Source organism: Drosophila kikkawai, chromosome 3L (assembly GCF_030179895.1).
Source record: "Drosophila kikkawai strain 14028-0561.14 chromosome 3L, DkikHiC1v2, whole genome shotgun sequence".
NCBI lineage: Eukaryota > Metazoa > Arthropoda > Insecta > Diptera > Drosophilidae > Drosophila > Drosophila kikkawai.
Window position 1 is genome coordinate 15,809,524 of NC_091730.1, and position 22,611 is coordinate 15,832,134.

At 45.1% G+C, this 22,611-nt stretch overlaps 2 protein-coding genes across 5 annotated transcripts in view; one reads left to right on the forward strand and one right to left on the reverse strand.

The window, feature by feature from the left end:
* The first annotated feature begins 33 nt into the window (after positions 1–33).
* On the forward strand, positions 34–3,831 carry Pgant6 (Polypeptide N-Acetylgalactosaminyltransferase 6). The gene is made up of 4 exons (XM_017167343.3): positions 34–206; positions 860–1,654; positions 1,829–2,594; positions 2,749–3,831. The coding sequence occupies exons 2-4, from the start codon at positions 1,065–1,067 to the stop codon at positions 3,409–3,411; spliced, it is 2,019 nt and encodes a 672-aa protein (XP_017022832.1). The 5' UTR covers positions 34–206; positions 860–1,064; the 3' UTR covers positions 3,412–3,831.
* A 190-nt stretch (positions 3,832–4,021) lies between these two features.
* The window catches only part of Tet (Ten-Eleven Translocation (TET) family protein), a 108,780-nt gene continuing 90,190 nt past the window's right edge, over positions 4,022–22,611 (reverse strand). For 2 of the 4 annotated variants that reach the window (XM_070286041.1, XM_017167342.3), the window contains 6 exons: positions 20,037–20,444; positions 10,616–13,136; positions 10,282–10,486; positions 10,048–10,211; positions 9,476–9,989; positions 4,022–9,379 (listed from right to left, as the gene is read on the reverse strand). In XM_070286041.1, coding sequence (XP_070142142.1) covers positions 6,637–9,379; positions 9,476–9,989; positions 10,048–10,211; positions 10,282–10,486; positions 10,616–13,136; positions 20,037–20,444 — 6,555 coding nt within the window. In that variant the 3' untranslated portion in view covers positions 4,022–6,636. Of the gene's footprint in view, positions 9,380–9,475; positions 9,990–10,047; positions 10,212–10,281; positions 10,487–10,615; positions 13,137–20,036; positions 20,448–22,611 lie in introns of all 4 variants that reach the window. The other 2 variants (XM_070286040.1, XM_017167341.3) reach the window with 1 other exon arrangement.

A 22,611-nucleotide genomic window follows, 5' to 3' on the forward strand; every position in this document is an offset into this window, starting at 1 on the left:
ACAGCTGTTTGGCCACCACGGCGAACGGCATTAGAACAGCGCGCCTCCAAGAAGAAGCACCCACAGCAGCAAACAGAAAAAAAGAAAATAAAAAAACAAATTTCCGCGGACGTGGAAGCAAACTCTTGTTTTGCTATGTTAATTAGATTATTCAACCCAGACTATCTGAAGAGTTGAGCACAAAACAAACACTGCCACACGGACAGGTGAGAAAATCTCAAATACTCGGCCGCTAAAATCTACTTTTCTGATAAGAAACACACTCACCTGCCTTGGTGGTGACGTTTCCACCTGCTTAAAAACCCATAAAATTAGACAATTTCATAAACAATACATATTATAAGAAGTTATTTATGACATAAATAATCGCGATAAGGTCATGCCAACCGGAAGCTATTTAAGTGCTTGTTCCAACCAAAGTTTTTATCTCAACTTTCCAAATTGAAATGTCTCTCTTATCTTTGGGTTCTTTTTTTCTTGTTTTGTTGGTTTTGTTTTGTGCCATTTAAAGATATACACAGTGGGCACTCGGTACGGTGAACATGTGGAAAGTAATAATAAAGCATTTCATTTTTTATGAATTAGTTTTATTAAATAAAAACAATATATTAATATTAATGTTGCTAATTTATTTGATTTTATTATTATTATTTATTATTATTGTAAATTTAAGTTAACATCAAATAGTTTTTGTGTTTTTGAAATATATATTTATCATTTAAAGGCTTTACAACTTACTTAACATTTAATTTCCCATAAATACGTAAACCCAAATATACCCCACTGTACCCTGTATTTTGCAATATGCCTCTGAACTCACGTTTATTTATCTTTTTCTCTTTGACGTACATATTTCTAGATTTTTGCTGTCTCCGGGGGTAACCACGTCTGCAGCTGAGATACTGGAACCATTAGGCCACCAGAAACAGCTGGATAAACACCTGAGCTAATACACGAGGTCACCGCTATCAATTGTGAATTTTAGCTGCACTCCATGAGAGACCAGGGGAGTCGGAATTCGGACACGTAACCACGGATACCTCACGGATATCCATCCGACCAAGATGCGGCGACCCAATCTCAAATGGATTGTGAAGACGGCCCTCCTGGTGCTCGTCTCTCTCACGCTGTTCGTGCTTATCACCAGCTGGATCTCCTCCAGTCCGTACACCAACAAGGTGGTACATCATGGCGCAGAGCCTGAGCCGGAACACCACGGCGTGGAGCCTGTACCAGAGCCGGCTGCCCGTTCGGGTGATGTTCAGAAAGTGCCATTGCTGAAACCCAAGCAGCCAGAGGTTAAAAATGAACCCGAACCCGACTTTGAAGCTGAAGCAGAGCTGCAAAAGATCGATGAGCCCGAACCCGAGCAGGAGGAGGTGCACAATCCACAACCCGCGCAACAGCCAGAGAATGAAATACGGCAGGTGGCACCGCCCGCCGACGGGACGGTAAAGAAGGATTGGCACGATTACACGGCCATGGCCAGGGATGAGCAACGCGTGGGTTTAGGTGAGAAGGGAAAAAAGGCCAGTCTGGATGATGAATCGCAGCGCGATGTAGAGCATCGCATGTCCCTGGAAAATGGCTTCAATGCTTTGCTCTCCGATTCCATATCGGTCAACCGATCTGTGCCCGACATCCGTCACAAGCTGTGAGTATTTGTGAGGCATTAAATCACATTTTTACAGTAGCTTTGATAAGGTTTTAATTAAAATAGTCAGACTCTTCGTCTGAAGATTCTAAAAAGCTAAGAAATTTGGGTCTGAAAATTGGTTTTAGAGATTTTTCGAGTGAAAACCCTTCAAATTTTTATCAATATTTTTAGGTGTCGCAAAAAGGAGTATGTGGCGAAGCTGCCCACAGTCAGTGTGATTATAATTTTCTACAACGAATACCTAAGCGTCCTCATGCGATCCGTGCACAGTTTGATCAATCGTTCGCCGCCGGAGCTGCTCAAGGAGATCATACTGGTGGACGATCACAGTGATCGTGATTATTTGGGTCACGATCTGGAGGCCTATATCAAGGATCACTTCAGTATTGTGCGAATTGTGCGATTGCCAAGGCGCACAGGTTTGATCGGAGCCCGTTCGGAGGGAGCTAGAAATGCCACTGCCGAGGTTCTCATCTTTCTGGACTCCCATGTGGAGGCCAATTATAACTGGCTGCCACCGTTGCTGGAACCAATTGCTCTGAACAAACGCACGGCTGTGTGTCCCTTTATTGATGTGATTGCCCACGATACCTTCCAGTATCGGGCACAGGACGAGGGGGCACGCGGCGCCTTCGATTGGGAGTTCTTCTACAAGCGACTGCCTTTGCTAGACGAGGATCTGAAGCATCCAGCGGATCCTTTCAAGAGCCCTGTCATGGCTGGCGGTTTATTTGCCATATCCACGGAGTTCTTCTGGGAACTGGGTGGCTATGACGAGGGCCTGGACATTTGGGGCGGCGAGCAGTACGAGCTGAGCTTTAAGATTTGGATGTGCGGTGGCGAGATGTACGATGCCCCGTGCTCCCGCATCGGTCATATATACCGCGGTCCAAGGAATCATCAGCCAAGTCCACGAAAGGGCGACTATCTGCATAGGGTGAGTTTGATTTTTGTTTTTTGAAACTTATAATTAGCTGTAATATTTGGATATTTTAAATATTAGAAAAATGTATTTTTAATTTAAAATTTAAAATTCAAATTCCTTAATATATTCTTTAAATTTCACCTTTTCTCTTAACTTCCCTTTGCAGAACTACAAACGCGTGGCTGAGGTCTGGATGGATGAGTACAAGAACTACTTGTATAGCCATGGCGATGGTCTCTACGAGCGTGTAGATGCCGGTGATTTGACCGCCCAGAAGGCCATTCGGACCAAGCTTAAATGCAAATCCTTCAAGTGGTTCATGGAGGAGGTGGCCTTCGATTTGATGAAGACATACCCGCCCATAGATCCGCCAGCCTACGCACTGGGGGCCCTGCAGAATGTCGGAAATGAGAGGCTCTGCCTGGACACGATGGGCAGGAAGAAGCACAATCGCATGGGCATGTACGCCTGTGCCGATGATATAAGGACGCCGCAGAAGACACAGTTCTGGGAGCTGAGCTGGAAGCGAGATCTGCGACTGCGGCGGAAGAAGGAGTGTCTCGATGTCCAGATCTGGGATGCCAATGCGCCCATTTGGCTGTGGGAATGCCATGGCCAGGGAGGCAACCAATATTGGTACTACGACTATCACACGAAGCTGCTGAAGCACGGCACGGAGGGCAGGCGATGCCTGGAGCTGCTGCCCTTTACCCAGGAGGTGGTGGTCAACAAGTGCGATGCCGGCAATGTGTACATGCAGTGGAATTTTGGCTCGTTTAACAGATCGGCGCTGGATGACTACTCCAAGGAGCTGGTGCTCAAACTGTAGTCGCTGCACATGCAAAGCAGCGATTGGAATCACTTGCCATGTACTTAACGATGTTCGTGTAAATAATTAAAATAATTAAGATAGATTTAGAGGCTCTACTTGCCCCGATATACAATTTTCCACGACTCAAGCGCACATTCCGCATTGCCGCATTAAAGACTCTTCATATATATATTTTCATAAAAAATCGGATTATGTCTATGGTGTGCATATGCCACAAAGTCTACAATTATTTTAACTAACTTGTGGTGACTTCTAAAAGTTTTATTGGATTTAAAAGAAAGTAATATAGATTAAAAAACAAAAAAGCAATTCGATGTTTGCCTTGAAATTGTCACAAGTCTTTCGACTTGGATGTTTTTGTATTCTGACAAAATTGTTTTCATTAAAATGTAGAATTAATAAAATAATATAGACCTAGTTACTGTTTTATTGAACTTCTAGAGGTTGGAGTCCTTAATCGTTACAAAGTTCTATTACTGAAATGGACCTATGATATAAACTTAAAAAAAATATATTTTCGGTCATCATCAGCTTCCCAAAATTACCTTCGTTTCTTGTCTTGACCCATTTTTTGAATTACCAAAAAGAAAAAATGCAGTTGTGCGAGTTTAACTTTGTTTTTTGTTTTATTTAATATTAATATCTGTTTGCTTTCCATGCGCGTACTTTAAATAAATATAATTTATGTTTTGCTTTCTTCTCATCCATCATTCTGTATATACGTTCTGGGTTTTTTGTGTATCGTTTTACAATATGTATGTATGTATCATCGCTATATGGTATCTTCCGCTGATTCCGCACCCATCATGTTCCCCCATATCGGGAGTGCGTGCCTTATCTTTGTTCTCATTTCTGATTTCTGATTTCCACTTATTACTTATGCTGCTCGGCTTAATTGGGTTTTTGTTTGCTTTATCATATGCCAATATGTGTATGGTTTTACATACTATATATACTATATATATAGAAGTGTTTGCTGGGCGCCCCGCTAAACTCAAAAGTCGGGTGAGGTGTGTGTAACTTATAAATGGCAAAGGATTTGCTTTTATTTGAAAATGATAAAAAAGCATTTACAAACTATAATAGTTGCTGTTGGCTTGCATCGTAATCAGTTAATCAATTATCAATTATCATAATTTATATTAATATATATATATATATATTTATATAAACATTTAAATATTTATCAAAACATGTTTTTTCTTGTTGCTCAAAAGTCTTCTTCGCTGCCTTACATTTACATTACATTTACGTACAGTACGCACCCTACGCGTACAGTTTACATATACGATCTGACATGTCCTCGAAATTAAAAATCGTATTTATCAATAACCGTTTTCATTTTGCTTATCCTTGCTTTCCATCTCGTCTCCTCTCGTTTCTTTTGTTTTGTGCAAAATATATTTATATGTATAATGTTTGTTTCTTATGTTTTGTTTTTAGACTAATTTGATTTGAAATTCAGTTGCGCTGCCACATTTGCATTCTAATCGTTAATCGTTAATTGTATTTTACGTTTTTTGGATGGATGCAAATCATTCATTGAATTTTTTATACAACAATTACAAATTGGTTAGGCAAATAAGTTTAGTTTTAGTATTAGTTGTTGGTTGTTTAGTGCTTAATACTTGATTGGTTTCGAGTCTTTTTTGGGTTTTTTGCCTTTGAAACTAAATCTTTCAGAAATAATAATAACTAGAATAAACCCTTTTCTTTATTATGATTTTTTTTTCTTGCCTTCCATTTTGCTTAACATTTTTGGGCGCATAAATAAATATATAACTTTCGTTTGTGTGTGTGTGTGTATTTTTGCTTAAACTTAGTTTAAATTATTATTAAAGTTTTAAAAAATGTCTTGCTGCCTTACATTTCTTTCCATCTCCTTTCTTCCTTTTTATGGAGCTTGTGCCGCTCTCACGGTTTGTCTCTTTTCCTCAGGCTCAAAAATATCCTTTTCTCACACTCAATATCCTCTCAATTCTTCTCTAGTTGTAGTTCCTCTAGTTGCCCTGCTCTAACCCTCACCATTTCAAACTGCGCTTTCTTTTTCGTGGGAGTGAGTGAATGATCTGGTTTATAACGGTAAATCATCTAAGCTTATGCCAAATTTATCTCAAGTTTGAGTGCCAAAGAGCGCATTCAAGGAAAAGAGAAATTTGGAACACGCCCTCTCTTTCGTTGGATCAATTCAAATTCGATTGAGACTGTACTTGATTCGAAGGCAATCCCAAAGGACAGTCAAATTGTTGAATAGGAATAATGCAATTGAACTAAATTTTAAAAACTGTTGTAGTGTATTGTAAAAACGGCTTTTGGGTTTACCAACTATTTTCATTTGTTGTCTTGCGAAATTCTTTACGTTTTTCTAGTTGCGTTTTTTGTTTTGTTTAAAAAATGGTTTATTTGTACTTTTGGCAATGATCTTTCTTTTGTTTCAACTTTTCCACTAACTCTTAATATGATTTCTTTTTTCTTTCTTTTTAGTTTTGGTTTTTGTTTTTAGTAGTATTCGTTTTTGCTGTTGTTCTGTAGTTTTTTGTTTGCTCGTAGTGTTTTGTTTACTTTTTTGTTTGTAAAAAATAACTCATTTAACAGAAATCGTCTTAAGAAACTAAAGTTAATAGTTGATATTTAAACTAGCTGCATTTATCAGTTTAGAAACTTGTTATTTTTGAGTGATTTTAGCTGTGTTTTTGTAGAGAGATTTTAATTACTTTCTTTTTGTGGAATGGTGACAACTCTGGCCTGGCAGCGTCAACTGTACTTTTTCGACTGCAACTCCTTCTTATATTTTTTAGGGACTTTTCTATGTCTTCTCCTATGGCACACGAAATCAGATGCGTTTACAAAAATAATTAATTCTCCGGCCACCGTTTCATTTCTTTACTTTGAGTGAATATTCAGTCCTACAGCCCTGCTCCTAGTTTCCATTTCGATTAAAGTTTTGGCGATTTGGAATTCTGGAACAACTTTAATTACTTCTAATTTCTCTTTTTGGCTTTCAGTAGTTCTGAATAAAAGAAAGTCTTGTAAACCTCAAACATTGTTTAATCAAATTGAATAATTCGATTTCGAAAGTTACTGGGAAAGTATTTTCACCCTTTTTTTTTGTCGAAATTGAAAGCCAGAACAGGGCTGCTTTAGTGTGGATGCTTATGATTAGCGCTAACTCTCGGGAGGAGCTTCCCAGTTACCAGTAGTAGCCCCTCAGGCGTAGCAGATTCAGGTCTGCTGCTGCTGCGGCAGCTGCTGCTGCTGCTGTTGCTGCGGAATGGGCGCCGCTCCGGGACCAGTGGTGATGGGTGGCTGGACTGGCCCATTGCCAGGCGGACATGGCGGAGGGCCACCACCGTTGGGTGCGTTCGTGGACGAGGTCGGACTGCTATTGCCCTCCGGATAGGTCCCCGTAACCACGCACGGATGCATGGGGAACAGGGTCGTCCACGACGTAGTCGTCAGTGTTGGTGCGTGGAGGGCAACCTTCTCGTTTTTTGACTGCTCACTGGATTGCGATTGCGACTTCTTTGAGTCGGCGGCGCTTCCCTTCTTCTTTTTACTGCCGCTGGCGCCGTTCTTCATCTGCTGTCCATTGGCGGCGGACGTAGAGGATTCCTTTTTGACGACCGGCGAGGCCAGTTCATCCTGCATCATGGCATCCTCATCGAGATCGTCCAGATCCTCGCCAGCTGCCTTCTTTATCAATCGCTCGCGCTCCTCTTTGGCTTTGTTGTCCAGATCCGTGTTGATCTTCTTCACCCGCATCTTCTCCTCCCACTCGTCGATGCCATGACGCGATCTGTTGAGGTTGCGATGCTGGTAGAAGATGAGCGTCATCCGCGTGGGATGATGCCGATCTGGCCTACGCACCGCCGTCGTGGCATGCATCTCGTGCTTGGCACACTCGATCAGCACACTGCCATGGTTCAAAGCAATGGCCACGCCGCCCATCTGCGGATCCTGGAAGGCCTCGATGTTCTCATTGATCTCGGCCACCTCGCCGATGGGTTCGATCTTGCTGGTGTTGGTACTGCCAGGAGATCCGGCAGGCGGCGCTGTAGAGGCAGCTCCGGCAGGAGGAGCAACTGATCCCGCATCGCTGTTGGGCGCCTCACCCGCCGGCGTGGGTGTAACCACATTGTCGCCGCTGCTTTGGCCATTAGTCAAGTCGGGTAATATCGTCTGCGGGGCTTCCTGTTGCTGCTGCTGCACCTGTTGCTGCTGCTGCTGCTGAACCTGCTGCACCTGCTGCTGCTGCTGGTGATGCAGTGGAGCAGGTGCTGGTATACTGGGCTTTTGCAGACCCACACCAGCCGCTGGAGCCACGGCTCCTCCATGAGAGGCAATCAGCGAGCCCGCTCCGGCTCCTCCAGGAGCTCCTCCCGAGCCGCCATAGCCAGAGCCTGTGGTCTGATGATGCCCGTACATGTTCCAGTTGGGCGAAGGAGGCGGCGGCGTGGGCGGTGGCGTCTGCTGCGGATACATCCCGTAGGGTGAGTAGGCCTGGTGATGGTACCCATAATTGTAGTTCATGTTCTGGTAGGCATCGTAAGCGGAGTACGCCGAGTGCGGCGGCGGCGGTGGTGGCGGATACATCTGGTAGTTGTTGGGATACTGAGCCGTGTACTGGGCCGTGTAGTCGCTGGGCGGCGGCTTGGGCTTCACGAATCCCTCCTGTGGATGGTGATGCGAGGTGGTCAGCGGCGTCATGGCGCTCATCGGCTGCATGGCGGTCAAAGCGGTCAGCTTGCTTTCCGTCAGATTGGGATGATGTGAGGTGTGATGGTGATTCACCAGAGTGGTTGAGTCGGGATTCTCCTCTCCGCTGATTAGGCGGCTTTTGAGATCACCGGGAAGACCACCACCGGGCACTAGGGTGGCGCCAGGTCCCTGCTGCTGTTGCAGTTGCTGCTGAGCCTGCTGGAGTTGCTGCTGCTGTTGCTGCTGCTGCTGCTGCACCTCAGTGGCTACTCCACCTGGATTGCTTAGGTTTCCGGCGGGATTTCCTCCAACTAAAGTCTGATAGCTTGCAGAGCCATAGCCATTGCTGGTCTCCAGCTGCGTGGGTGTGACTGCAGAGGGAATGCTCGCGGGAAGGGCTCCTGGTGGGGCTCCCACTGAGGTTCCTCCTCCACCTGGAATTGCTGTTCCTCCAGGTGGTCCTCCTAGTTGTGGCTGTGCCGTTGGCGTTGTTGGTGTCAGTGGCGGCGCTGCACCTGCTCCGGCCACTCCCCCGGCAGCTCCCACCTGCGCCTGCATGCCCATGGGAGCATGTGGCGTTGGCCAGTTGCCGTAGTAGTTCCTGGAGTCGATGTAGGAGCCGGTCTGGTAGTCGTACGAGTAGGGTGAGTCCAGGACTGTGCTCGAGATCTGGTTGGACTGCAGTTGGGCGTCCGTAAAGGTGTCTATCATGGTGGCCATGTTCATGAGGCTCGAGTTCGAGCTCATCAGCTGGCCGGGTTGACCTGCCGTCTGGCCGCCATTGCTCTGAGGATTGGCATTGGGATTGGTGTTGGGATTGGGATTACCGGCATGAACCGGTGGCGTGCTAAAAGCACTGCCCGCCGGACTGGGATTGTTCGTCACTGGGGTCTGGCAGCGCGGCGAAGGCGTTGAGGGTGGCGCCGATCCCGGCGTGGAAGCACTGGAGTTATTCGACTGACTGGACTTGCCCTTGGCCTTGGCCTTGCCACTCGCTCCATTGGCCGCCACTCCCGTGTTGCCATTAGAGGTCTCCTTCTTGATGTGGGCTCCGCCCAGGGCTGGTGGACTGCTTTGCTGGCTGCTGCTGCTGTTGGCTTGCGTCTGCGACTGGGCACCATTGCTGGAGCTGCTCTGGCTGTTGCCATCGCCCACGGCATCCTGGTCACCGTCCGGCGGCGCTGCATCATCGCCATCCTTTCGCTTTTTGCCATGCCTTCGACAGGGTATCAGCGGGGTTGAACGCACTCGTACTTCGCAGGGGAATCTATTTAGGAAACACCAAGAAAAATTTATATATATTAGCCCAGTTCGGTAGTGACATCCTTGGAGCCTGCTGCTCAAAACTCAACGGTACACTCACTTGTCCAGCATTTGCACCGCTCCAGTGCGGTGCTTGTCCCTCTGCCCCTCCACACTCTCGAACTCATCCGTTCCATCCATCGTGTACAGAGGCAGGACATGGAATTGCTCATCGTCGGGCAGACGGGTATCCCGATTCCCTGGCTTTAGCAGCGCCACATGGACCGTACATCCATCCTGCATGTTGTGCAGATCGCGATGCGAGTGGGCACAGAAATCCAGGCAGGCTGTCACACCGGAAAAGGGTTTTCCAGGCTCCAAGCCCAGCCGACAGTCGGAGGCCTCGTGCTCGTACTTGGTCTGATTGTCGTAGGAGCGTGGACACACCTGCTTGAACACAGGCGCCAGCAGGGTGGCAATGAGGTTCATATGATCCTCGATGGCTGCCTCCTCGCTCTTCACCGACAGCCGGAACTTGCGCACCGTCTTGGAGCGGGCGTACTTGCAGCCATTGTAGTACATGGACCAGGAGCAGCCAAAGCTGTACGAGGCTCCAGATGATTCCGGATCGAGTCCTGGAATTAGTCATGAATTTAGAGATTATTTTATTATTTTAATGAGGGAGGAACTCACCTTGGCAGGCACAGGTGCGATTCTCATTCGTGGCGCATCTTCGCGTGGTGGGCAGTCCATACTTGTTGAGCTTAGGGATCAGATTTTTGTAGGCATTGTCCGCCTCCAGGCGTGGCATTCCATCCCAGGCCACCATGCAGACCACTATGTAGGCAGCTATGCATCTGTGAGGGGGAATAAGAATAATATTTAATATCATAATATATTTTGTAAATAACTTTAGAGAAAGCCTACCTGTGACCTGGTCGTTTCTTGACCACCACGAGAATCTTCTCTTCGAGATCAGCCCTTCGTATAACCCATTTCGCCACGGGACAACCCTGCGAGGTCTTCCCCTCCTTGCCCGTGTAGACAATCTTCTCTATTCGAAGCTGGCGACCCGTGAGGTTGCATCGCTCCTCGAACTCTCGTCGCAGTTCCATTAAGGAGGAAGCCGTGCCTGGAGAGAAATTTAAATAAAATAAGAGTAAGTTTGATTAAAATTATGTTGAAATAGTGTTTTTTTTCTGTTTACTTATAATGATTACGGTCCCTGCTTTTATTTACAAATTCCAAAAGGATAACTCACCAAGGTGCGTGTAGTAGGTACCCGGCTCTGGAGGATTCTTATCAGACTGGAAGCACTCGCACTCGGGTATCTCCGTCTTGTTGCCCTTCTCCAAACGATCCGTGGTATCAAACATGGGATTGATCTTCTCGTGTTTCACCACAATCTCCGGTATTTCGTCGGGCTTCTGCTTGCCCTTGATCTTTCCAACACCCACCACGGGCTTGAGGCCATTGCCATGGGTATCAATCAGCTCATCCTCATCAATCAGCTCCTCTTTGGGCTGGATACCCAAGCCCAGGCAGGTGCCATCCTTAAGATGCTCGGCTGTTGGAGGTCGCGTGCCCCCCTGGCGACAGCAGGAAAAACCATTATTTAATGGCTTTCCTTCGCTGCCCAAGTAGGCATAACCACCACCATGACCCAGCATGCCCATATCCTCCAGCTTGGGCTCCAACATGCCATGATGACCATGGAGATGCGGGGGAGCTCCATGCCCCAGGGCATAGCGGTGTGGTGGTATGGGATACGCCGGTATATCCTTCTCGTAGTTCGTGGGCAGTGGGATGATGCTATTGGTGTCCGGCTTGCGGTCCAGCTCCATCAGACTCTGACCATGGCCATGGATCTGATGGATCTGGGGCTGATTGCTTGGCGGTTTCGCTCTGCTTCCGTACGTGGAGTGCTGGTAGCCGGGCACAAAGTTCTGCTGGAAATTCTGCTGAAAGCTACTCGCCCCGGCGCCATAATAAGCGGAATTGTGATGGTAGCCAGCATAGTCCTGCTGACCATGACCATGGTGCTGCTGCACCGGCTGCCCCTGGCCATCGTTCTGGCAGAAGTCAGCGTATTGGATAAAGTTCTGGTAGTTACGCTCATAGCCCTCCATTTTGTTGGGCTGTCCCAGCAGACCCGGCTCCGTCTTGATGTAGTGCCCCTGGTAGTCCTGACCTGGCGGCACCGGACCGGCACTGTGTGGATGCGGCGGGTAGTGGGCACTGAGCGGCTTGAGCGACCCACCACCACCACCTCCGGGATCTGTGGAGTTTCGATCTCGATCTATTTCGGCCGCTGCTTCTGCTGCCGCCGCCGCTGCTGCCGCCGCTCGGCTGGCCTTGCTCCGGCTGCGTGATTTCTTAGGCGGCGCCACCACCGTCTGGATGGGATTCGTGGCGGGTGCGGGCAATGGTTGCGGCGGATCCGCTGCATGGCTGATGGTCGTGTGCTGTCCTGGCTGGTGTTGCTGCAGTTGCTGCAGCTCGGGATAGCCGCTCACAACGGATGGTTTCTTGAAGGAGTTACTGTGATGCGGCTTCCAGATGTGATCGCCACCACCTCCGATGGGCTCGGCAGAGGCCACTGCTCCACTAAGTGATTGCTGCTGTTGCACCTGCTGCTGTTGCTGCACTTGCTGCTGCTGCTGCTGTTGTTGTTGCTGCTGCAGGGGCAGTGGATGTGGATGGGTGGGCGTGACACTGCTCGGCCCATTGGCGCTCAGCGCCGCCTCGGGTCGGAGATGGTGGCTATACGATAAAAAATGACCGGTCTGCTGTTGCTGCTGCTGCTGCGGCACTTGCTGCTGCACTGACTGCTGCTGCTGCTGCAGATCCGGCGGTGGATCCTTGGGATCGCTCTTGCGCATGATCATGGACTTGATGCGAGTGTTGAGGTGCACCCGCTCGCCCTGAGGATAGCCCTCGCCCACCTGCTGCTGCTGCTGGGCATTCCAGTTCCAATCCTGCATTGGCGGCGAGGCAATATGCTGTTGTTGCTGCTGCTGGGATGGAGCCACATAAGGCTGAAGGCCATTGCCTGTGGGGGATTGATGCTGCTGCTGCTGCTGGAGGAGGCTGCTGCGGGTGGGCGACTGCGGCACTGCCTCCACCGAGGAGGCTGGCTGCGGCACTGCTATCGCTGGCGGAGCTGGTGTGGTGGTGCCACCGCTGACCGGGGCAGGATTGCTGGGATTTGAGTTACTGGTGTTGTTGTTGCTGGCGTTGGTGTTGCTGGCGCTGGAATTGCTGGTGGTTGTGTTGTTGGAACCGCTGAAATCGCCTGAATACCCGTTACAGTTGAGTGAGCGCGGCGGCACGCTGCTCACCCGCGGATATCCAGGCGTGTCGTTTCCCGACATCGTCTTGTTCAGTTCCGCTCCCAGATGTTGTTGCTGCTGCTGTTGTTGCTGCTGCTGCTGCTGTTGCTGCTGCGATGGCGGCACCGGAGCGGCAGTCACCTGGCCGGCATAGCTGGGCGCAAAACCCGCCACACTCTGGAGACCCACCTGGGGACCCGTGGACAGCTGCTGGCTCTGGAAGTCGTAGCGCTGCACGGGCGCCGCATACGGCGATCGTCCATAGTTGGGATCAAATCCCAGGCCCGACTGCACGTAGCCGTTCGAGGGATAGGCGTAGGATTGCGTCTGGAAGTCCAGTGAGTTCAGGGACGTGATGGCCGGTGTGTTCTGTGGTATCTGCTGTATGAACTGGTTCTGCCAGCCCTGCGACGGATCCGCCTGCCATGTGGGATAGAAGGCCATGGGTGCCTGAAAATATAGAGGAAAATAAAGGTAAATTTAATGAGGAAAATTTATAAATTTCTTTTAAAAAATGCTTTTCTCAGTTTATCACATAAATCAATCTAATATCAAAACTCCAGCTGTAATCTTCTCCCAAAAAACCTCTGTAATTTCCAATTTCCATCATGAAAATGGCTTTCTTGTTTAATTTCCATTAAAATTCCTTAATGATTTATGGCTACTTGAAAAAGCAACTCCTTCCTTTGGTGACTTATTACAGGTTTGTACAAATATTTGCCCATTAATTCCAGTCAGGTCTAGACGAGGCCGAGTCTGGGTTTTATTAGCCTTCCCCCAGCTAAGGCATTTCCTGCGATCCTTCATAAATAAACATTTCGACCATAAAAACAGTTCAAAAACAATGAATTATGAAGCCGAAAGCTGAAAGCCGAAAGCTGAGCTGCCCTTTCATAAATCATATTTTGTGTGTGCCCTAATTAGGCTCAGTCTAATTGGTGGGAAACTCACTCTCCACCCTCCGAGAGGAAGGTCCTGAGAGTTACAACTTCCGCGGCAGTTTTTGTACACAAAAACCCGGAGTGCCGGCAACTGTTGTTGTTGTTGTTAATTAACACGCCTCAAATTATGCTAGGAAAAATAAACAGGAAAGCCCCAAAAGAAGAGAGAAAATAAAATGAGGGGGAAAAAAACAAAATAAAACAAAGGCAGACTCAACCCGTTTTCATTTGCATTTTTACGAGCTATGCGCGCGACTCTCATAGGAAAAAAAAGTTATGAAAGTGAAAGCCGTATCGGTGGGGGTGAGTTTTGCAACAATAAAATCCGAAATAAAATACGAAAAATTAAAACACAAACAAACCAACAGCTCGTTGCGTTTAATAGGCAAGTTCAACCGCCTCGCCGATGGCTTCCTGTTTTTGCTGGAATTTCATCTATCCCTGTGTGTGCGCTCTACGCTCTGCGGTTTGGTTTTATTTTCAAAAAGCATTTAGCCAATCATTGATAAAAATCGACCAAATCTTTATGAATGAACGAGCGATATATATACATATATGTCGGAGATATCCGTTATTTAATTTAACCGTAGTCGAGCCAGCGAGTTCTGTTCGCCTGCGCAGTCAAATCGAATCTGTCATCACGCCACTTTTCCTGTGGCCCTTTCACCTTTTCTTACTTTTCACTCAGATGTCATTCCTAGACAATCTCAAGCTGTCTCTCTCATTCTCTCCTATTGTTGCGACAGACGAACAGACCTCACTCAGTAACACTCCTGTTACCGACTCAACTGTCATTGCGCCTGCGCGCCAGCGACACCTACAGGGCTACCAATACCTGAGCATGCCGAATAACTCTGTTGCCATAGCAACAAGCTTTCCAAATTTGCACTTAGCAACCAACTCGCCGACACGGCCATCCTGACAATTCACGCGTCCTCGCGTGACGTGTCTTCTAATAGCTCTAAACATAACTGTCATTTATCATTCTCTCTTTTTTCTCTCTTTGGTCTCAACTTAACATTTCATTTTATCTGTTTTATTCATGTCAAATAAGCTTTACTTTTATTTCTTCTCGCCACTTCATTCTCTTCTCGTACCAAATCTGTATCTTCTTTCTCTGCTCGTACCACAACTCTTACTCAACATCTCTTCATCAATTTATACTAGAGGTTTACGCCGATGGTTAAAGGCATCGGCGGCGGCGTAGAGGTCAAAATGACTCGGCGGCGGCGGCGTAGTAGTCAGAAAGAACCGGCGGCGGCGGCGCGTCAAATAAGGCAAAAAGGCCATTTTAATGAGTTATTTATTTTTTTTAAAGTTTTATAAAGAACAATGACACTGAAGGCCGCGCTGAAGCTGCGCCGATGCCGCACCAGCGGCGCGCCGCGGCGCGCCGTTATTTTCATAATTTGGCGGCGGCGCGTCAAATAAGGCAAAAATCGGCGGCGGCGGCGGCGTGGCGCGGCGGCGTATATGTCTAATTCTGACCATAGGAACAAAGTAGGCCCCGTTTCATGTGATCCGACACGGCCTTCCTGACAAATCACACGTCCTCGTGTGTTAACTTTAAATCACAGTATTCTAAAATTTCGGTACTCGTTACATTTTATTGTCAACAAACATTTCATTAATTTTCTAAACATAAGTATTGAGGCATTTAGACAAAATAAGCATCTTGGTTTCATGATAACATAACAAATTACATCTTCATTTTAATCATAATTTACAATTCAGACTTCTCTAATTACATAGCTTTATCAACTGGTGTATTTCCTTTTACACCCACTAGAGGTTTACGCCGATGGTTAAAGGCATCGGCGGCGGCGTAGAGGTCAAAATGACTCGGCGGCGGCGGCGTAGTAGTCAGAAAGAACCGGCGGCGGCGGCGCGTCAAATAAGGCAAAAAGGCCATTTTAATGAGTTATTTTTTTTTTTTTAAGTTTTATAAAGAACAATGACACTGAAGGCCGCGCTGAAGCTGCGCCGATGCCGCACCAGCGGCGCGCCGCGGCGCGCCGTTATTTTCATAATTTGGCGGCGGCGCGTCAAATAAGGCAAAAATCGGCGGCGGCGGCGGCGTGGCGCGGCGGCGTATATGTCTAATTTATACAGGCTCTTGCTGCACACTTTGCAACGCTCACACGCACCTCTTGCGTCACGGTCTCTCTGGACCCTCACAGCCTTATAAATGATTCCACCAACGAGTGCCTCAGTCGGCGATCTCTCGCTTACACTTCTAGTGTCTTCAAATGTTAGTTTGGCAGGATAACCTTTCGAAACCATAGAGTACAAGCTCTTTTCGTATTTCAAAAGGCTCCGCTTCACATATTCTGACCATAGGAATAAAGTAGGCCCCGTTTCATGTGATCCGACACGGCCTTCCTGACAAATCACACGTCCTCGTGTGTTAACTTTAAATCACAGTATTCTAAAATTTCGGTACTCGTTACATTTTATTGTCAACAAACATTTCATTAATTTTCTAAACATAAGTATTGAGGCATTTAGACAAAATAAGCATCTTGGTTTCATGATAACATAACAAATTACATCTTCATTTTAATCATAATTTACAATTCAGACTTCTCTAATTACATAGCTTTATCAACTGGTGTATTTCCTTTTACACCCACTAGAGGTTTACGCCGATGGTTAAAGGCATCGGCGGCGGCGTAGAGGTCAAAATGACTCGGCGGCGGCGGCGTAGTAGTCAGAAAGAACCGGCGGCGGCGGCGCGTCAAATAAGGCAAAAAGGCCATTTTAATGAGTTATTTTTTTTTTTTTTAAGTTTTATAAAGAACAATGACACTGAAGGCCGCGCTGAAGCTGCGCCGATGCCGCACCAGCGGCGCGCCGCGGCGCGCCGTTATTTTCATAATTTGGCGGCGGCGGGTCAAATAAGGCAGAAATCGGCGGCGGCGGCGGCTTGGCGCGGCGGCGTATATGTCTAACACCCACATACTGACCCCCGCCATAACAATTCCTTCTGTTATGGTGCGGTCTCCACTGACCCCCGCCATAACAATTCCTTCTGTTATGGTGCGGTCTCCACTGACCCCCGCCATAACAATTCCTTCTGTTATGGTGCGGTCTCCACTGACCCCCGCCATAACAATTCCTTCTGTTATGGTGCGGTCTTTATATCCCCTCTTGGGATTCCAAGGCATCAACCGTGCCATCCATATCATCATTCCCCACATGGGAATCAGACGCATCTCCACTTGAGTCGTCTAAATCTTTATCAATCAACGTGATTGCTTATTTGTCTATTTGGCAATGCCCTCAAAAACTCATGCGCATACTTATAAGTTCTTTTGCTTGTTAAGGATTTTAAAATGTACCGATTTCCATCTTCATTTCTTTATCTCTTTCTTTCTCCTCTCTCTCATTCGTAACAATTTCAATTTCCAATTTATCCATTTTAAGTTAATCTTGCCTTAACAAAATTGTGCTCTTACTTCCATAATTTTACCGAACCGGCATAACGTAACTTTAAATTTCTCTTTCTTTATACTTTTCTCTGTGTCATGTGGTGGTATCAAGCCCAAAGGGTGGGTCCGATTGGCATCTCTTAAGGGCTTGCATTGGTTGCACTACTAACTGTGCAGTTCGCCGCAAGTTGCACCCCGCCAAGAGCATCTTCCCATCACCTCTGCGGTCCTGGTATCCAGCCAGATGACTACTTTACAACTTTACACATGATACAATTTTCAACAATCTTTAAACTTAGTCATTTCCAACAATTCTGATAAATATTGCTGAGTCTATTTTTTCCAATCCAAACACATAACGGATTTATAACCTTGATTAATAACTATCCAACAAAATTTAAGGGACACTACTGGCAGATAACATTGCCTCACACCTCTCTGTATTCTTTAAAATCCCTCTTCGTAACTCAAGTTAATTTCAATTATTTTTAGTTGTTTATAAACTATACCAATAAATCCTGAATCCTGAAGTTGATCAGTCGGTCATTTGAGATTTCCATTCTAAGTTCAGACGTTTTTCTGTCAATTTATTTTTATTTATCGGAGTTAAATCAGTCATGTGAATTCTGGACACAAAAAGAATTCCACAATTGCCTTGCGCTTTCTCTTCCTCTACTCTATGATGCACTTCAGTTAATTTTTTTTTTTTTTTGTTTAGAAATGATTACATCTGCAATAAGTATAGACTACAAACTCTCATCTGAGCAAACAATGCCAAAAATGTCAGAATAATTGCACGCCAACCAATATTTCCAATTCATACAAAGGCTACTTGGACTCCACAAGACACATAGTTCTACCAATATATCCACCAACATAAGGGTCTCCATTAATTAGGTGTATTAGCATTGGACCATATCCACAAGAGCTTATATCTGTTTCAAATTTGATCAGATGTTTCGAACCCACAAATAACGATTACAGGCTCATTTGTAATAATATTAAAAACGTTCGTTCCAATTTCTGAATATCGTCATTTCACTTAAAGATACTTGAAGCCGAAGAATCTGTCTCATGATCTGAGAAAATCGAGGCACACGTTTTTGAAAATAAGGCACCAATTCAATAAATGGTCTTACGACGGTCTCTTAATTGCACCGATTAAAAGGACGGACCTTTAACGTAAGGATTTTCTAGGAATTGGGTCTGATTTCTCCACCGCACACCTCATAGCTCAGATACTGCGTAGTAGGTTCAAGAAACCCACATTTGGTAACGTTAAATGGCAACTCTGGTACAGTCAACACATTTAATACAACCTTCAGCCTTCGGAAAGCCTTTTCTTCCGAGTTTGCCATGATTAACATGCATCTATGTAAACTATCGCAAATAATCATGATAAATTCCAAACGCCTTAACAATTGCATGATGAAGGTAGAAGATGCACTCTTCAAACCAAACGGCACGGCAGACCAAACAGACGGCAACTCGTAATTTTTTTAAATTAATTATTTTTCAACAGAAACATTTTTCCTTCACAGGGTCTGACATAAGCGGCAAAGGCCACTGTCCGAAACCATTTTCGAATATTGCTTCCGATAGTCTAAGCACAACCTATCGTAGCACAGGGCTCGCCAATGGGAAGGCAGATGTGCAAACAACACTGCAATCAAACACATCTCTATTCCCATCTTTTAGCCAATTCAGCTCCCAAATCAAAGAATAATTGGAAAGGGCTCACCCGATACTGTCACTGTTGAATCACACAAATCAACTCGCTTCTACATGCAGCTGATGCTGCCGCTCGCAGCCGCTGATACCCATCTCGTGCACACAGATGCAATGTGACCACCGTTATCACGCCTGAAGTGCGTCACTCCAGCTCTCCGCACTTCAGCCGCAGTTCCGCCAGTGTGCTGTTGTTGTTGTCTTCCATTCTTCCCCAAATTTTCTGGCCGACACTGATGACACTTGCAACCGTCCGGCTCAACACGCGACCAGTGCATTTGACTGCCTATCACGACTCCGGTGTCTCGCACCACGCGGCTGCGCAAGCCTTCGATGCGCCACTGAATTTAATATCGACCGAAAATCACTTTATCAGAATGCCCGCGAGGCTATGGTGAATCCCACTTCTGATGTCGGAGATATCCGTTATTTAATTTAACCGTAGTCGAGCCAGCGAGTTCTGTTCGCCTGCGCAGTCAAATCGAATCTGTCATCACGCCACTTTTCCTGTGGCCCTTTCACCTTTTCTTACTTTTCACTCAGATGTCATTCCTAGACAATCTCAAGCTGTCTCTCTCATTCTCTCCTATTGTTGCGACAGACGAACAGACCTCACTCAGTAACACTCCTGTTACCGACTCAACTGTCATTGCGCCTGCGCGCCAGCGACACCTACAGGGCTACCAATACCTGAGCATGCCGAATAACTCTGTTGCCATAGCAACAAGCTTTCCAAATTTGCACTTAGCAACCAACTCGCCGACATATATATATTTCATACGCTCTCTATAATGTACGTGTGTGTGGGCACAGCTGCAGTTGATTGGGCCTCGGGCAACGTGACGTATACGCAACGTGGCTGAATGGATTTATGGGTTTGCCAGGCTGCCGGCTGCCGCTGCTGCTGTGTTTTGCATTTTGTATATTTTGTATTTTGCATTTTGCATTTTGCTTTCTGTTCTGGGGCTGCCTTGAAACGGAAAACGAAATGAAAACCAATTGATTGAACTAGCAGCGGGGAAAAAGGCTGCGAAGGTCAATGGCTTTTAATTGGAAAATCGAATGGAAATTGAAATTGAAACTGAAACTAAAGTGAGGCGGGGTTTTGTCACTGTTTGCTGGGATTGCGTCACTTAAAAGTTTATAAACAATTGGGAATTATGAATAATAATAAAATTAATAACAAAGTTCACAAGTTCTTCGAAAAAAATCAGTAAGAAAAATCTAAAAAAATATTTAAAAAGACTCACCATGGGCTGTTGCGGTTGATCCTTCATGGTTTGGATTTGTGCGGTTATCTGGTGCTGCTGCTGTGGCAAATGTTGCTGCTGCTGTGCGTGCTGTTGCTGCTGCTGCTGCTGCAAGTGTTGCTGCTGCTGAAAGTGCTGCTGTTGCTGCTGCGGCTGTTGGTACTGCTGATGTTGCTGCGACAGGAGTTGCTGCTGCGACAATAGTTGCTGGTGTTGCTGATATTGCTGCTGCTGCTGCTGATGCTGCAGATTGCCTGTTGCTGCTGCTGCTGCGGCTACGGATGGTGTATTTGGCGATTGCTGCGGCAACAGTGTTGCTGCCGGCACTGGACTTAGACGAGGCGATGTTGCTGATGCAGCGGCTGCATTCAGTTTGTTTGCTTTGGTGGAGTTTTTGCGGGCGCGTGACTGCTGGAAAAAAATAAATAAATTAATGAGATATTCTCCAGTTAGTTTTATTTGCCAAAAACTGCTATAAACTGCTGATAAAGTTGGCTAAAGTGGAATAAATTACTGACGCTATATAAAAAGTTTTTCCTTATACTCTAATGATTGCTCTCGTAATTGCATAGTTTAAAATATATATTTTTTAATTAAGGAAATTTTCTAGTGGCACAAATATTTTAATTGCCTCCTTCCCCTCTTATAGTCCCCCCCCCCCCCCCAACTGATCGCATAAATTATGCCCCGGCTTCGTTCACATAATTTCCAACTTGTTTTCAGTCTACGAACTCACGCCGGCAACATGTAAAATTTATGTTGCCCACGATTTATGCGCAATTTATTTGTGCAGCCAAAAACAACAACAAAAAGCAGCGAGGTTAAGGGGGGAGAATGTTGCAAAAATTCATAGGAGCAACAGCTGCGGTTGCTGCACTAAAATATGTGGCTCTCGCCATTAAAGGCTTTCAAAATTTATGTTCATAAAAGAATCGCGCTGGCTGTCGTTGCTTCTCGAGTTTTATTTTTGTGTTTTGGGCCAAGGGATGCAAAAAGTCTATGCAAAAATAGTTTTACGCTGCTCTTGGCAGGCAGGTCAATCGATAACGGTCATGTATATATGTATATATATTTTTTGCATAATACTAGAAAGTTTTTCACTCTGCGGCAAGCCTCAAACTATTTGTAAAAATGAGGAAACAAAGGAAGGAAGCCTTAAAAAAAATGTGGCAAGTAAACCACTTTTGCAATGAACTACAGTTTGTGGTTTTAAAAAATGTCAGAGAAAATTATTAATAAGGTAAACAAGTAATTAATATTATTTAACAAAGAAAAATAAGATTTCAAAGCAATTAAGCAATATTTTCTCATCTCAGTAACTTTATTCCTACAATTAATGAGGCAAAAGACAATATACACATAATTTTTGTGTAAACTTCAACTTTGAACTGATGGAAAAGGAATTACTTGGGCCTAACTGACTGGGTAAACATTTCTTGCAATAAATCAACAGACACAACACAACACACACTCCTTGGCAGCAAATACATATTTCTGGAAATATTTCTGCTAATTGCGAAAGGCACAAATCAAAAATGGAAGGGAACAGACAATAAATACAATTTGCATACAACAGAATGGCAAACAGTCAAAGCAAATCGTTTGTGCAAATTGGCTGCAATAAAGTGATTTATATTTTGCACATGTGTGAAATAATATTTGCCACCTTGGCAAAAGGGAATATCTCTGTATCCTGGGCATAATGCTATGCAAATAAATCCAACAATGCTAGCTATGTAGCTCCCTCCCTGCTCTCTCTTATCTCCGACACCAGGTGGCAAACGAAGCAGCCAAATAACTTGGACAAACACCGACTAGGGGGGATTTAACCCCTTTTCAGCTTTCTAAAAATATTTATATATTTGTATGTATGTATGGGTATTTGCATTGCAAACAAACGAGGGAAGGCAGGCAGGCAAACGCAGGTGCAAAATTAAAATAAATTTGCACGCAATTTCCAATTGAAAATTGCCAATTATTTTTGCTTACATTTCCCCAGTCCTTTATATATATATATCTTGTGATTTTTAAAGCAAACAAACTGAAAATAAATGCTTATACAGTTGTGTTCAGTGAGGTAGGAGCGATGGTTGGGGAATATATTTTATAGAGGGTTCTTAATTTTTGTAAGAAGGATTTTTTGTAAGAATTTTAAATATAAAATAGTTTTATTAAGAAATTAAATATTTAAAATAAAATCCCTACCCTCATATAAAATAAAACATAAATATTTTTCTGAAGCTTTAATCAAGTTTTTTAAATAGGAAATTTTTAATTCATTTAGGAAGAATTTTAAACTTATTTTAAAAAAATATCTACATTTTTTTAAATATATTTTAAAACATTGTTTTAGTTTAAATATTGATTTAGAGTATTTGTAAATTACAAAAGCATTTTAATATATTTTATAAAATGTAAAAAACATATATAATATTTTTGTATTCGTTCAAAAACATTATATTTCTTCTACCAAGTTCTTGTGATATATCCTTGGTTCCATTGTAATTCTAAAACCCACTGAGCACCTCATAAATATATGCATTGAAGTATTAATTAAAGTTTTGCAAACACACTG